The 15,163-nt window shown below is 49.6% G+C and overlaps 1 protein-coding gene and 1 pseudogene across 1 annotated transcript; one reads left to right on the top strand and one right to left on the bottom strand.

The window, feature by feature from the left end:
• LOC146809088 (E3 SUMO-protein ligase KIAA1586-like) overlaps positions 1-1,684 on the top strand; it is a 36,800-nt pseudogene extending 35,116 nt beyond the window's left edge.
• On the bottom strand, positions 932-6,832 carry LOC146809087 (interferon-induced transmembrane protein 1-like). The gene is made up of 2 exons (XM_085615887.1): positions 6,362-6,832; positions 932-2,833 (listed from the first exon to the last, which is right to left on the bottom strand). Exons 1-2 carry the CDS (start codon positions 6,713-6,715, stop codon positions 2,654-2,656), a joined length of 534 nt encoding a protein of 177 aa, XP_085472013.1. The 5' UTR covers positions 6,716-6,832; the 3' UTR covers positions 932-2,653.
• Between the last annotated feature and the right edge of the window lie 8,331 nt (positions 6,833-15,163).

The following is a 15,163-nucleotide window of genomic DNA, read 5'->3' as shown; positions in this document are numbered from 1 at the left end:
ACAATATTAGGATAGACCTCAGGAAATCAGATAGATGGGCATAAGAGCACAGTCCCCACGGCTGAGTCCCAGTAGCCCCATTGTGCCCTGCAGCCAGAAAACCTGGTAGCTGATCGCCAACACATGTTTCACCCACTGTGGCTATTGAGCCTGGTGCTTTCTCAGGCGTCTTTTGATATGATTAGTCATTGTTCTAATCTCGTCTTAATAATATTGTCATGGCCTGTTACATCTAGTCCGCGGTCAAATCCCTGCCTGTGGCTTGTCCTCAGGGTCTGGAATTCTGCAATTTGAACAATGACTAATCATATCAAAGAGCCTTGAGAAAGCCCCAGGCTCAATAGCCATAGGAGGCGAAACATGTGTTGGCTGTTGGCATATCTAGCGGTATATTTCATCTCTATCGGAATATTGATCTATCCATCAAAATCAAAGGAACACATGAAAAACAACAAAAGGAATCCATGTTAATTAATTGTAAATGAGATGAGACTCCTAAACCTTTTTGCATTACCTTTAAATTGGGGAACAGAAGGTCCAAACCACATTGGAGTGCTCCACCCGCACGAAACCTAGGGTATTTCAACAGCAGGAAGAGAGCGTTGGACTTGTATCCTGCCATCATAACCTGGAAACTGATAGTGTCTTAACAACAGATCCTAGGTGTGGATTTTGCAGTTTATTAGTGATCAGCATTTGTCAGCGAGGAGTCCTCTGCTGTTAAAGGGAAGACTCTTGTGGCTAGCAGACTACACTATTCAAAGTACTAAGTTTGGTCACAAGATTGTTTTAGCGCATGCAGACGATGTACGGCAGTGATATCCAAAGTACAGAAATCCTCTCTTCTGCTGACTTTTATTTTCTCTTAAACTTTAATTTGTGTTTTGCATGAAATGTACAATTCACAATGTTTGGTGTTTTAGTTTATTTTACTCCAATAATGCACACCAAATGCAATTTATAAAAAAAGAAAATAAAAATATACAAAACGTTATTCTAGTACAAACATTACTCTTCAGGAATAACTTTATGAATACAAGATAAAATATACACATTAACATGTCCTGCGTGAGGATGAAGTAAATACAGATGACAGCAGTGAAAAGTGAGGGCTATGCTCAACCTCTTAGACTTCACAGATCTTTCCTCTGCACTTGTTTACATTTAACCTCTTCTATGCCCATGACGAGATAGTCTCGTCATGGAGCGCGGTTGCGCTGTGCCCATGACGAGACTATCTCGTCATGGACCCCGCCCGCTAATGAAAGGCCCGGCACAGGAGGGGGAAAGGGCGGGGCACTCAAGGGGTTAAAGGGACCTATCGGTGTAGAGAAAAAAGACAGTCTTCTCTACTCAATCCTCCATCTCTAACAATCACCAACCATAGGCATTCCAGATTGTTTCTCTGTTTGATGATGTCTGCTTAATGTCTGAACTTTCTTGTTGCATCATTCACCAGATGGGTTCTGTTGCCCAAGGACAGCAGGAGACATCAAGGAGGAAGCCCACCCATCTGACTGGTTATTACCATGCACGATGGAGTGCCTCCATGCTGTCAAATATTGAAACCAACAACCAGTGGGACATCCATAGCCAAGCCACTGATGATCTCAGTCTGGCATCTCCTTCAGTAAGACTAGACACGGTTCGTCAGTTTTCTATTTTTGGATGGTGTGAGAGGTGAAATGTTATGGAGAAGGTAAGAGAGGAAATGTTACTCTTTGATGCCGCCTTGGGTTGCTTTGCGTCAGGAAGATGCTGCATGGGTGAAGCATGTCCGTTCCTGTACATTCGCCCATGTATTTTGATGCACACCTAAAGTCTGTAAACCTGGGTTTGCACAAAATGGTGCACCTACCCGAGGCTGGCAGAACCAGAAGAAACATCTTTATTTCTCCTTGTGACGTACTCTTTGCATGTATGCTGCAATACAGAACACATGCAAAGAGTAATAAAACACAAAGGATAGTTTTTGTGCAGGAAGGCATCTCTTCCTGCGCAAAAGACTATTCAGACCACAACACAGGAACCCTTGCGTCATCATATAAGTGGGCCTGTGTTGGCCCTGGGCTGCTACAGGTGCGCCAGGTCGAGGAGAGAGCGTAAATGGACCATGTCTTAGTACATACGGCGCATTACTTCTCTCTCCCTTTTAACCAATGCAGAGCAGAAAGTTCTCTTGCTGCCTTGCGTTGCATAAAAGTTTAGTAAATCTGGTCCACAGTGTATCTTTCCTATATTCCCCTAACAATACCTTGTTATGTATTAACCTTTTCTTTTATCTCATGTTCACAATATGCATTTCTCAAATACTTAAAGTAACAGAGCACCTTACCATTCAATCACTAAAGGTATTGTTTGTAACTATTCTTGTAGAAGGATTCCACTAATAAACTAACATAAATATAAATCTCCACATCCTAAAAAGGCTTCATATGTACCTCAGCGTCTGACCACACATAGGCTATGCTTGTTAATGCACCAAGAGAGACTCCATAGCTCGCATTTCGACATGGAATGAGGACACACGCCAAATATTGTGTAAGAAACAATCCTTGTGCAATGTCTGCATGGACATTAAAAACCTATAAATAGCTGCAGAGAATGGTTCCTGAGAAGGGCGATGTGGACAGGTAATGTTTTGCGCTCTGTGTCAGCCGTGAACCTGGTTGATGTTTCGTTGATGGAAAGTGATGCTGAAATATATTACATATGCCACCCAGGCGAGCGTGATGGCGATGCCGATCCCAAGAGCCAGGTTGTTGAGAATCAGCGCTGTGCCGGAGCTCGCCTGAGCACGTGTAACGTCCCCGCTGTTGTTGGCGTCTCGTGTCTGTAAGACAGAAAATACTGTACATTTAGAAAGAACACACCGGTGGCTGTGGCTTTTATTCAGGCATTCAGCCACTTTTCATGTACTTTCACAGTTCTACCAGCAATCAGAAATCCTCTTACTTACTGAATAGAAATTATGAACCTCTACAGGTACATATATTCCACCAGGTTTTTGAAAAAATAATTCATACTATAGAAAATGGAACACTTTAGCATTGTATAATAAGTATCACACAAAAGCAGGTGGTTTTGTCTCACACATGAACTCTCCTCCAAAGAGTGCACTTCTCCCCAAGGAGAGTGAAATCAAATGCCACTAAATGTAATCCATATAGCGCCTGGTGCAAAATACTGACGGGGTAGTGCTTATAAGACTCCATTAACTTCCCCAAGGTACCATGGTTCAGGCCGTAAGGAGAGAGTGCAAACTGGTCTTTTGGAACATGGTGGCCTCTACTCGGGCTCTAAGATACTTTAACATATTGTTGGAGGATGATGAGGTGGTTAAAGTCTCCAGATTGTGTTGGGAAGAGATCCAAAGCAGTGAAAGGATGTGGGCAAAGGCCGTAAGAACCAGAATAATCGCACTTAGGAACTTCCATTTAAATAGTGGCACAGTTACATGTTGGCTCCCCTTTCCAGGCAAATGAGCACTGAGATAATCTGTTGCTACGGTGTCTGAATCGATTGACCTACTGTATCTACGTAAGAGATCATCCATTAGCTTCTTGCTTTCTACATTGGGCCAGGATAGTGTTTTCTCTTATTTATCACAGTTACCAGACCCAGGATTGAGAAATGAAATATTAAGGATCAGGGTGGGATGTAATCCAATCTACTCATCCCGCCCACACAGTATTAGGGTGCAGAATAATAATGGTCTCTGACCCTGCCCCTTGAAAGTTAAATGCACCCTTGCGCATAATCTTATGGACTGCGTCTTTTATTTCGCAAATTGGATCAAGTTTTAAGACCTCTGTATAACTGAAACAGTATGCCGCCTCTGATGAGCTCTGACACACATCAACCAACCTGTCAACATCCACCATCCTCCAAACAATGCAGGGGCTTAGCTGCATTGGTGCAGCAGGTCCAGTGGCACTGGCACCCCATGAGCCCGGATCATGGCTGTATTTTACAACGCCAACATCAATTCAATGAGCTAAGTCCCATGCTTGCTGCAGGGCCCTTGGCCTTCTTGCTATATAGATGAAACAGTTCACTCTTTCGTAAAGCAAACGTAATGCACCCTTGGAAATGTGTAAGCAATGAAGCACCTTGCACCACAAAATCTAGACAATTGTGTTGAAAGAAAACAAGAGAGTCTACATAAAGATAGAAAACAGACTCCATGTTTTCCACACATGTGTAGGGTAGCTGCATCTAAGGGTGGGACCACCCTAATATAGTTAGTATTGAGATGTGGAAGATGGATAAATGGGTAATACTGCACGTGGTAAACACAGAGCAGTATTGGCTGGCAGCTGGGCAGCTGCTGAAAAAAGAAGGGCAGTTATAATGACGAACTAGACTCCTCACTCTGTGAATGCTCACTACCGGATTCCACAGGGATCTTGTATGTTATGTATGTAGTTATTTAATTGTCTTGGAAATCGCTGACTTTTGGCAGGTCACTTTCTACATGTATGACAGTAAGGCCCTCATCATGAGAGACCCGGGGCCCGATTCACAGAACTAACTTAAGACAAAATCCTAAACTTACTACCATTTTAGTATTCACAGAAGGCACTTACTCATTTCGGTATTCACAGAAGTTAGGAGTCCTAACTTTAGGACTCCTAAATGCCTTCTGTGCTTACCGAAAGTCTTAAAGTTAGGATTTTTATCAGTTTAGGAGTAGTAAAGTTAGGGCTCCCAACTTTTGGACTCCTAAATGCCTTCTGTGAATACCGAAAGTCTTAAAGTCAGGATATTTCTCCGTTTATTACGATATGTATGGTTACTCCTGTTACCACACATTTTGCAACTATCAAACTGCAAATATTAAACAGGGAAAAATCTGCATGTTATTCCTCAAACTTTCGTAATTAGGAGATCTTTATAAAACCATAAAGAAAACTGCAGCCAGACTCGTCCTCTGCAACCCTCGACACGAACACATCACACAACACCTGCGCAACCTCCACTGGCTCCCCATTGAGAAGAGTGTAACCGTCTTAGGATACTCACCCACGCCTACAAATACCTCCACAACACCGGACCCCATTATCTCAATGACAGAATCTCCTTCCACGTGTCCAAGAGGTACCTCCGATCGGCCGACCTCGCCCTCGTCGAACCCAGGCGCATCCGCAGAGCAAGAACGGGGGGTAGAACCTTCTCCAACATTGTGGCCAAGACCTGAAATGAGCTCCCGATCGACATCAGACGCGTCCCCGCCCTGCACATCTTCAGAAAGACCCTCAAGATCTGTCTCTTCGACTGACTGGAGCTAATTCCCCCCTCCCCGGCGCCTTGAGACCCTCACGGGTGAGTAGCACGCTTAAAGAATCCCTGATTGATTGATTGATTGATTGACTGTATCCATCAGGACCACTCCCTTCTCTAATTTAGGAAAGTGTTCAAGACTCACCTCTTTACATCTCAAGTCACTAAGCATCCTCTCTGTTTACTCTGTGATTCTTTAACCCTGTTCTCGGTTGCACTGCCTTTTGGCTAGGTTTGTGCTATAGAAACACCCTATTGGGCCCAAATACCTTCAGGACATGTTGGCACCCTATCGTCCGGACAGAAATCTTAGATCAAGGAACAAGCTCCTTCTTTGCCCTCAACGTATCTGCACATCCAAATTCAGAGGACGAGCCTCTACCTATGTGGCCCCGCACCACTAGAATAAACACCGGTTTGTCATCAGGGATTGCACTGACTTTGTAGGCTTCAAAAAACATCTTAAAACCTGGCTATTTTAAATGCTCGCTCTAAAGTTTTTTACTACCTCAGTGCCGAGATGCCCTTTCGGGGACAAGTTGTGTGCTATATCAAATAGTAACATACCATTTCCATAGTTACATAAAAAACAATGATCAATATCTCACCCATGTCTGTAAAAACCCTCAATGCATTGCACGTCAGCTATACAATCCCTGTACACCATCTTGCATTCCCTAAGAGGATTTGCGATTTTTCAAGTTATTGTGTTTCTGTTGTTCTTTATGCTATAGTGTAATGGTCACCAATATACCAACTGGAATCATTCACAAAAAAATAATAGTTGTTTGTTTGGTACAGCTGGCCAGTTTGGCTTGTTTCAGGTATATGTGTTTGCTGCTATGTGACATGTCTGGATGCAATAACAGAAAACTCACAGAAGGCCCCCAAATATTGTACAGGTTACACTCTGTGTGAAGCACAGGATTTTAGTTTACAAGTTTTAAGTTACATCTTTAATTACACAAGTCACGCCTCCAAGTTACGATTCTTTTGTCCCACGCCCCTTTACAGACCCCTGCTCCACCCTTTTCATCCCACTAAAAGCACCGGAAGATATCATTGTTTACACTCTTACTTTGATGGAGTAGATAAGAGCTGCTATTCCGATGGGCAGGCAGCAGAAGATCATAGTGCATATCGAGTAGCCCAGGTAGTCCGTCTTGTAGGCACGCGCCGGGGCCACAATCACCGTTGCCTGAGTCGTCACTGCGTTCCCATACGGGTAACCTGATTTGTAGGGTGGGCTGTTATACCCCGCATCGACACCGGGCATGGGTCCAGCTCCATCCCTTGTGGGATATCCAGGCATGGGTCCGGCTCCAGCTCCATACTCTGTGGGATATCCAGGCATGGGTCCAGCTCCATACACTGTGGGATATCCAGGGTTGAATGACGGGGGGGTCTCTTTGGAAGGATCGGAGGCGCTCATGTTGACGTTGGAGTGCTCCCTTCTTGGTGTAGCTTTGCGTTTTTGCGTTTGTCTTCCTGGCTGTTATGCTGTCCTCTTCTCCTAGCTCTCTGTCTTCTGCCCCTACTGCCAGACTGAGATCCATAGGGCATGTGGGAGTCTTTTTATAGAACCCATGCAGGAAACTCCAGTGTCATTTTAATTCCCCCCCCCCCCCCTCTTTCATAGCAAATTGCAACACCGGGTTGGAGCGTGAGTATTGTAAAAGGATTGTGCTGGGATGGCCTGGTTTTCACAATGTGTGAGGACTGAGCCCTACCGCACCCAGGCTGCAGGGTTTTCCCGTGGGTTCTCCCGGAACTGCGGCGCTCTTTTCATTTAAGGCCTCCCTCACCCTCTGTTTAATTTTCCTTCACAGGTTTGGTTTCACACGGACATGTGTGGCTGGTGTGAGTTTAGAACTCGTGACAGATGGGAGCAGTGCAGAAAAAAATTGTCTGACGTCACAGGCCGCACGCGGCAGGAGCAGTGCTACTGCGTACACAATAACACGTAATCTGCCTGAGTATCATACCTGTAGAGACCCCTCCACACCTCCCCCAAGGTGCCGGCAGTCCCTGCCCATTTCAGCCACGGCCTTTTTGGCTCCCTCATATTCTCTGGGTTGCGTTATTTCTGTGTCATTGATTCGCCCCTCTGTGCTCTTCCTTTTAACCTCAGCTGTTCTTAATTCTCTTTCATTGGATTTCTACTTGATGTTTTCTCTTAAATTCACTGACCTTGCTGACTCGCTCTTAGTTTCCAAGACCGCTTATGGTTCATTCTCTAGTGTCTCAGCCTCTCGTTACCCTGTCATGTGTATCGGGGTTTCTCTTGGGGCTCTCTTTGACTTCCCCACCGCTTCTCTACCTGATCTACTTAAGTCTCTTGTCTGGTCAGGTTTTGATCTCCTAACATTCGTTCGTACACCCGTTCGCTCCTTGGTCTCTTTAGATTTGCCATTTGGCCTCTCTTTAATAACTGTTGTATTTAGTGGCCTCGCTTTCACCTTCTGGGTCTCTCTTTTCGTGCCCGGAGCCCTTCAGTTATTTATTTTGTACATTCTTAAGATTCTCTTTTTTGCTCCCGGACATCACTTTTATTTACTTTTTCACTGCCTCCCTCGAATCTCTCTTTTATTCCCTGTCCTTCCATCATTCATTTTCCAATATATGTTCAGTCTTGGTTCTTTTTTTCCTTAAGTCACTTGGGTCTCTGTGTTATGTCCCCTTTATTATTAGCCTCTCCCCTGTTCGTTTAATTGCCTCTTTTATCATCTGGCCTCTCTTTCCCCTTTACGCTTCATTCCCTTCATTTTATTTCATGAGCTATCTTTGCTGTCTCTTTGGATCCATGACCTGTGATATGTGATAGTTTACCCATTTGTGAGAAGGTGGCCTGATATATGCTGTCCACTAGTTCTAGTGGGCACCTTGTATCAGTCCAAACAACCCCTTATGGTGATAGGTTAAAGACAACCTTTATTGAAAGCTATCCTAGTGGTAGCTATGGAGAGTAGCCTTCAGGCTGAGTCTTGAAGGAATGTAAAGCAGCTTGTTTTACCAGTCTATAATCTCTTGAACGATCAAATGAAAAGACAACCACACCAGGTATATATTCAATATATATGTATTTAAGATAAAACACACCCCTCTAGTCTCTTTATGAGACTGGAGTTCGAAGTACTTAGTTTACAAGTCAGCAATTATCAGTAATAGCACAAATACACGTTTGGGCCCTAGGGGCGTACCAAACCATATACCAAAAAAGTGGTATAAGAAACACGACTGGAATAGACACTAGGCATATAGCCTCTAGAGTCGCTGGGACCCCAAGGAACCACCCAAGGTAGTGACACAGGGGACCCACGGGGACTGTATGCAGTGTGTAAACACAACCGTGGGTTCCCGTTATCTTCTATGTGCAATGTCGCGGTTGGAAATGTAAAGATTAGAGACACTTCTAATCAAGTCAGGACCAAACCCTTTAGGACTTAAGAAGTTCTAGGGCTAGCACCCACGAGAGCACCGGAGTAGTCGAGTTACCTCACCCAGGGAAGCCGGGTACATAGGTGTCGGGTCGCGTCGTCGATTTCAATGGGAGCCTGCAAAGAACTGCTGCTGCCGTGAAGAGGAGAAGTGTCCGAAGAGATCTAAGCCTGGATCTGGGATGGAAGGCACCTGAAAGCAGAGGGGACAGAGTCTGGGTCACTAGCCAGTGACCAAGGGCAGGATGGACCAATGCCCACAGATATCGGGTGCTTCAGGTGAGTTGATGGGTGTCTTGACTCTTCCGCCACGAGGTCCAGAAGGCGTCGACGAAGTCCACGAGCCGGATTCGAGCTGTCCCACAAAGTCTGTCGAGTGCTGCGGTGTCGGCCACCAGAATGGACCCAACAAGCCTTGGCAACAGCAAGTCACTGGAATTTAGAGAAAGGACTGCAGTGCAGACCAGCAAGGCCAGAGGGACTCACCCAGCAAAGGTAAGTCAGGGCACGTTTGGAGCAACCAGGAAAGCCCAAGCAGAAAAGGAGTTGCCTTTGTGGGGACCTGCTAGCTAACGGGCTAGTGATCGCGAAGGAGCCTCGAGCGGTCTCACCTGAAGCTGGTCCACGGGTCACTCGTGGAGTGGAGGCCAACAATCTTTGGTGCAGGAGGTGCTCAAGGCTGGGGCTACTCGAAGCCCAAAGCACAACTTCAAGGAGGACCAGAAAGATAGTGTTGCTGCAAAAGTTCACGGTGTCCAGGGGTCACGGTTCCACATCACCCACGATAGGCACGGGCCTCAGATTTGCTGTGGACTCAGGGTAGCCTCAGGGAAGTTTGGAAATCTACCTCTGGTGATACAAAGACGTCAGCGTCCGGCGGGAGCTTCAGCGATGAAGACCGGTCAGTTGCTTCTTTGGTGCCTGCCAAGCAGGGGAGTCACTCCTTGACCCCAAGGGAGATTTCTTCAGTCTTCTAGTCAAAGTAGAACGTCGAAGGTCCAGGACATATGCAGCAGAGTTTCGTCCAGGGTAATCTAAAGTCCTAGGGACTGGATTCCTATACTTATAGTAAGTTTAGGGGATGGACTAACTCTAAGGCCCCACCTATGGGTGGGCTTGGAAAGAAGGGTGGTTACACCCATTTCCTTTGTCCAGTTTCGCACCAGAGCAGGGGCAGATAGCCCCTACAACCGGTTTGAACTGGGCTATGCACAGGGACAGCAAACGTGCCCCCAGTGCAGGACTTCAAAGCACCAGAGAGTGCTCCCGTCCAGCCCCAATACACATCTGCCTGTCTGGGGAGGTGGTCACACCTCCCTTCGACAGGAAACCTATTGTCCAGACCTCCCCTGCTGGAGTTTCGGTCAACAGCAGGAGGCCAGACCCGTGTCTGTGATAGAGGCATCCATTTTGTGATGCCAGGGCTCAGGAAAGTCCTACCGGGTTTAGCCAGTGTGAACATGTCTTTCCCTCTAGAAGGGTGGAATGCTACCCCTGCCACCAGAACTGGCAGGGGGGAGTATTCCAAAAGCATTAGACACCAAACACAACATGTTTTGATGCAGCCATTCCAACGTTAGCATTTACCGCGAGGTTATAATGCACTTAAGAGTATATGGTATGGCTGTATCACAGAACAGCCACAAGGAAGTATTTACGAAAGCTGCAGAGGGGCTCAGCTCATGCTTGGGCACCCTCTCACATAAAACCAAGCACTCTGCCTTCAGGATTGTCAAGGCCTGCCATAGGAGCGGCTTATAGGTGACCTGACCTCAGGAGGTGACCTGACCTCAGGACAGCCCCGCGCCGCACGGCCACCAGCTGTAGCGTGTGCGTCCCCTCGCTACTGCCCTCAGCCTCGCTGAGCCCGCCCCGTCGACCCCGCCCCCCGCCGTCACTTCTGGTGTGTGCTTTCTCCATTCTGTGCTGCCTGTATCGTTTTGCCCTCTGTTCTGTGCCCTGATTGTTATCCTATTTTTTCTGTGCCTGCATTGTTTTAGCACCGCTCTCTGTGCCCCCCCACCCGCTTCCCGCTCCCCGCTTCCCGCCGCCTGCGTGCGGCCACGCCCCCTTTTACCTTCTGTGCCCTCCCCGCTCCCACCTCCCAGCTGCTCCGCCCTCCCTCCCACTTCGCCATAAATGGCGACCGTGCATACGCGCAGCGTTGACGCGCAGCGGGCGCGCCGATTGTGCGCCGAAGGTGCGCCAAAGGTAAGCCCGTCTGCTCCCGTCCGTGCCTGGCCCGCGCCCAGCGCCCGAACCCCAGGCCCCCGCAGACCCCAGCCCACCCGCCAGACGTACGACGCCGCCACCCTCAACGCACTCAACACCGGCCGAACCCCGGGATGCTACCGAGCCACCCCGAGATGCACCCACGGACCCTTCAGCTGCCTCACCTGCAAGTTCACCTGCATCCGGACCTGCCCCACACCAGCGCCCGCCAAGCCGAACACCAGCAGCAACCACCTCAAGTGCATCCTGCTCAACACCCGCTCCGTCCACAGACACGCCATCGAACTCTGGAACCTCCTCGACACCACATCTCCAGACGTCGCCTTCCTCACGGAAACCTGGATGAACGACTCCTCAGCGCCCGACATCGCCATTGCCATCCCAGAGGGATACAAGATCACCCGGAGGGATCGCGACAACCAGACTGGAGGAGGCATCGCCATCGTCCACAAGACCACCATCCGCATCACGACTAGGGGTGGGCGGAATTTGCGGAATTGCGTTACGCAAATCTCCGCGAAACGGTAAAAAATCTCCGCGAACACGCAGAAATTCCGCGAACGCGCGGAATTGCTTGTTCGCGATGCTTTTTTCCTGTTCACAATTGCTGTTTGCGTGCTCGGGGAGAAATATCTCGCGAACACGCATTTTGAGATCGCAAACAAGCAAAAATTTCGCGAAATCGCGAAAAGCAGACTTTTTAGCAATTTCGCGTTCTCCGCGGAACGCGAAATTACGCAAATTACGCAAATTCCGCGAGCGGAACGGAATTTACCGCCCAGGCCTAATCACGACCAACACCGACGACACCCTGACTACCGCCGAACACCTACACTTCCAGATCCACACCGACCCCAAGACCACCCTCAGAGGCACCCTGATCTACCGACCCCCGGGACCACGCACACCATTCAGCGAAGACATCGCCAACTTCATCAGCCCACACGCCCTCCCCTCCGCTGACTACATCCTCCTAGGGGACATCAACTTCCACCTGGAGAACAACAACGACCGCAACACCACCACCCTGCTTGACAACCTCGCAAACCTGGGACTCAAGCAGCTGGTCACCACCCCCACCCACTACGCCGGACACACACTCGACGCCGTCTTCTCATCCAGCAAAGACATCGCCTTCAGCCACGCCACTGGACTCCACTGGACGGACCACAGCTGCGTCCACTTCACCTTCAGAAGAACCACGATCCACCACCACCAGCAACAGGATGCTCGAAGAAGCTGGAACAAGATCACAGCCGACCAGCTCGCCGCTTCCCTGAGCCAGCACCCTCCAGCCAGCTCAGCGAACCCTAGCCTGGCCGCCGACAACCTCACGAAGTGGATCAGCACCTGCGCGGACGAACTCGCCCCACTGAGGACCCCGCCCAGCAGACCCGGCAGCAAGAAGGCCCCATGGTTCACCGACGAACTCAAGAGCTCCAAAAAGAACTGCCGAGCCCTCGAGAAAGCCTGGAGAAGGGAGCCAACACCGGACAACATGACCAACCTCAAGCTCGCCACCCGGAAGCACCATCAACTGATCCACGCCACCAAGAAAACTGCATTCAAGGACCGGCTGGATAACAACACACACAACTGCAAGGAACTCTTCAACATCGTGAAAGAGCTCTCCAACCCCAACGCCGGAAACAACGACATCACCCCGTCGCAAGACCTCTGCAACTCCCTCGCCTCCTACTTCCACAACAAGATCGCGGACATACACAACAGCTTCATCCCACAAACAACGCCCCCCACGACCGCACCAACGCCCCCCACCACCACCCTCAGCGCCTGGACCCCGATCAACACAGAAGACACCATCCGCACGATGAACTCTATCCACTCCGGTTCTCCGACCGACCCCTGCCCTCACCACGTATTCAACAAGGCCGACGCTGTCATCGCACCCCACCTGCGGGACATCATCAACTCCTCCTTCGACGCCGCCACCTTCCCTGAGAGCTGGAAGCACGCCGAACTCAGCGCTCTGCTAAAGAAACCAACAGCGGACCCCACCGAACTCAAGAATTACCGCCCCATCTCGCTCCTCCCGTTTCCAGCCAAAGTCATCGAGAAGACCGTCAACAAGCAGCTGGCCGCCTCGAGACGAATGGATCCCTCGACCCCTCACAGTCTGGCTTCCGAGCCAACCCCAGCACCGAAACCGCCCTCATCGCTGCCACCGATGACATCCGAGCCCTGCTGGACAACGGAGAAACAGCGGCCCTCATCCTCCTAGACCTCTCCGCGGCATTCGACACTGTCTGCCACCGCACCCTAGTGCAGCACCTCAGCAACGTCGGAATCCAGGAGAAGGCACTGGAATGGATCATCTCCTTCCTCGACGGAAGAACACAGAGAGTCCGCCTACCACCGTACAAGTCAGAGGCCACCAAAGTCATCTGCGGCGTCCCCCAAGGATCATCACTGAGCCCCACCCTCTTCAACGTCTACATGAGCCCCCTTGCGGCCATCGCACGCCAACACAACCTCAACATCATCTCCTACGCAGACGACACCCAGCTGATCCTCTCCCTGACCAACGACCCCGCCGCCGCCAGAGCCAACCTCCACGAAGGGATGAAAGACGTAGCCGAGTGGATGATGACCAGCCGCCTGAAACTGAACTCAGACAAGACGGAAGTCCTCAGCCTGGGCTCCTCGCCTTCCGCCTGGGACGACTCCTGGTGGCCCCCCGCCCTGGGCACCGCACCCAAACCGACAGACCACGCACGAAACCTGGGCTTCATCCTGGACTCCTCCCTCTCCATGACCAGACAAGTCAACGCCGTCTCCTCGTCCTGCTTCAACATCCTGCGCATGCTACGGAAGATCTTCCGGTGGATCCCCACCGAGACCAGGAAGACGGTCACCCAGGCCCTTGTCACCAGCCGACTGGACTAATGCAACGCCTTCTACGCCGGAACCACCGCCAAGCTCCAGAAGAGACTCCAGCGGATACAGAACGCCTCAGCCAGACTCATCCTCGACATCCCCCGAAGCAGCCACATCTCCGGACATCTGAGAGACCTACACTGGCTCCCCGTCAACAAGAGAATCACCTTCCGCCTCCTCACCCACGCACACAAAGCCCTACACGACCAAGGCCCAAGCTACCTCAACAACCGTCTCAACTTCTACGCCCCCAAACGCCATCTCCGATCAACCAGCCATGCCCTCGCCGCCGTCCCCCGCATCCGAAGAGCGACAACAGGAGGAAGGTCCTTCTCCTACCTGGCCGCCAAGTCCTGGAACTCCCTCCCGACCGACCTGTGCCTGACCCAAGACCACCTCTCCTTCAGGAAGAAGCTCAAGACCTGGCTGTTCGAGCAGTAGCGGCACCCCCCCCCCCCCCCAAGAGCCTTGAGACCCTCCGGGTGAGTAGTGCGCTTTATAAATGGCTTGATTGATTGATTGATTGATAGGTTTATATGTGTCTGTATATAGGTGTGGATATAGGTAGCCTATACCACTGTAAGGGGTGCAAGCACACCCTTACCCAGGCTGCAGTAGCAGACCTGTGGTGTCATTTTGGAGTACTTCCCAGGGGTGGCATAATATATGCTGCAGCCCTTGGTAGGTCTTTGAGGTACCTATGCCCTAGGTACATAGTATACCATATACTACGGGCTTATAAGGCACTCCAGAATCCAATTAGATATATACCTAATGTACATGCAAACCATTTTAGAGAGGAAACAGATAGGCTGTGGTCCTGATTAGCAGGGCCACAGCCAGACTAAGGTAGAAAAACAGTGAAACACCAGCAAAAAAAGGGGGTACCCATGTGAAGCAGATCCTACTCTCCTACACAACCCCCCCAAACACAGGGACATTAAACTAACCTTGACAAGTTGAGTCTTCATGTTCTAAGTGGAAATACCTAGAGAGTCTATCTGCACTGGCATGGTTACTCCCAGGTCTATGTTCCACTGTAAAGTTCATCCCCTGTAGGGAAATGGACCACCTAAGCAGTTTGGGGTTTTCACACTTCATTTGTTTTAGCCATAAGAGGGGCTTATGATCTGTCTGAACAAGGAAGTGAGTGCCAAACAAGTATGGCTTCAACTTCTTCAGAGCCCAAACCACAGCAAAGGCCACCCTCTCAATGGCTGACCAATGTTTCTCTCTAGGGGTCAGCCTTTTGCTTATGAAAGCTACTGGCTGATCCTGACCTTCTTCATTCAATTGTGACTGTACAGCCCCTA

The sequence above is a fragment of the Triturus cristatus genome, chromosome 7, assembly GCF_964204655.1.
Source record: "Triturus cristatus chromosome 7, aTriCri1.1, whole genome shotgun sequence".
NCBI lineage: Eukaryota > Metazoa > Chordata > Amphibia > Caudata > Salamandridae > Triturus > Triturus cristatus.
This window is presented reverse-complemented; position numbering and strand designations above follow the sequence as displayed.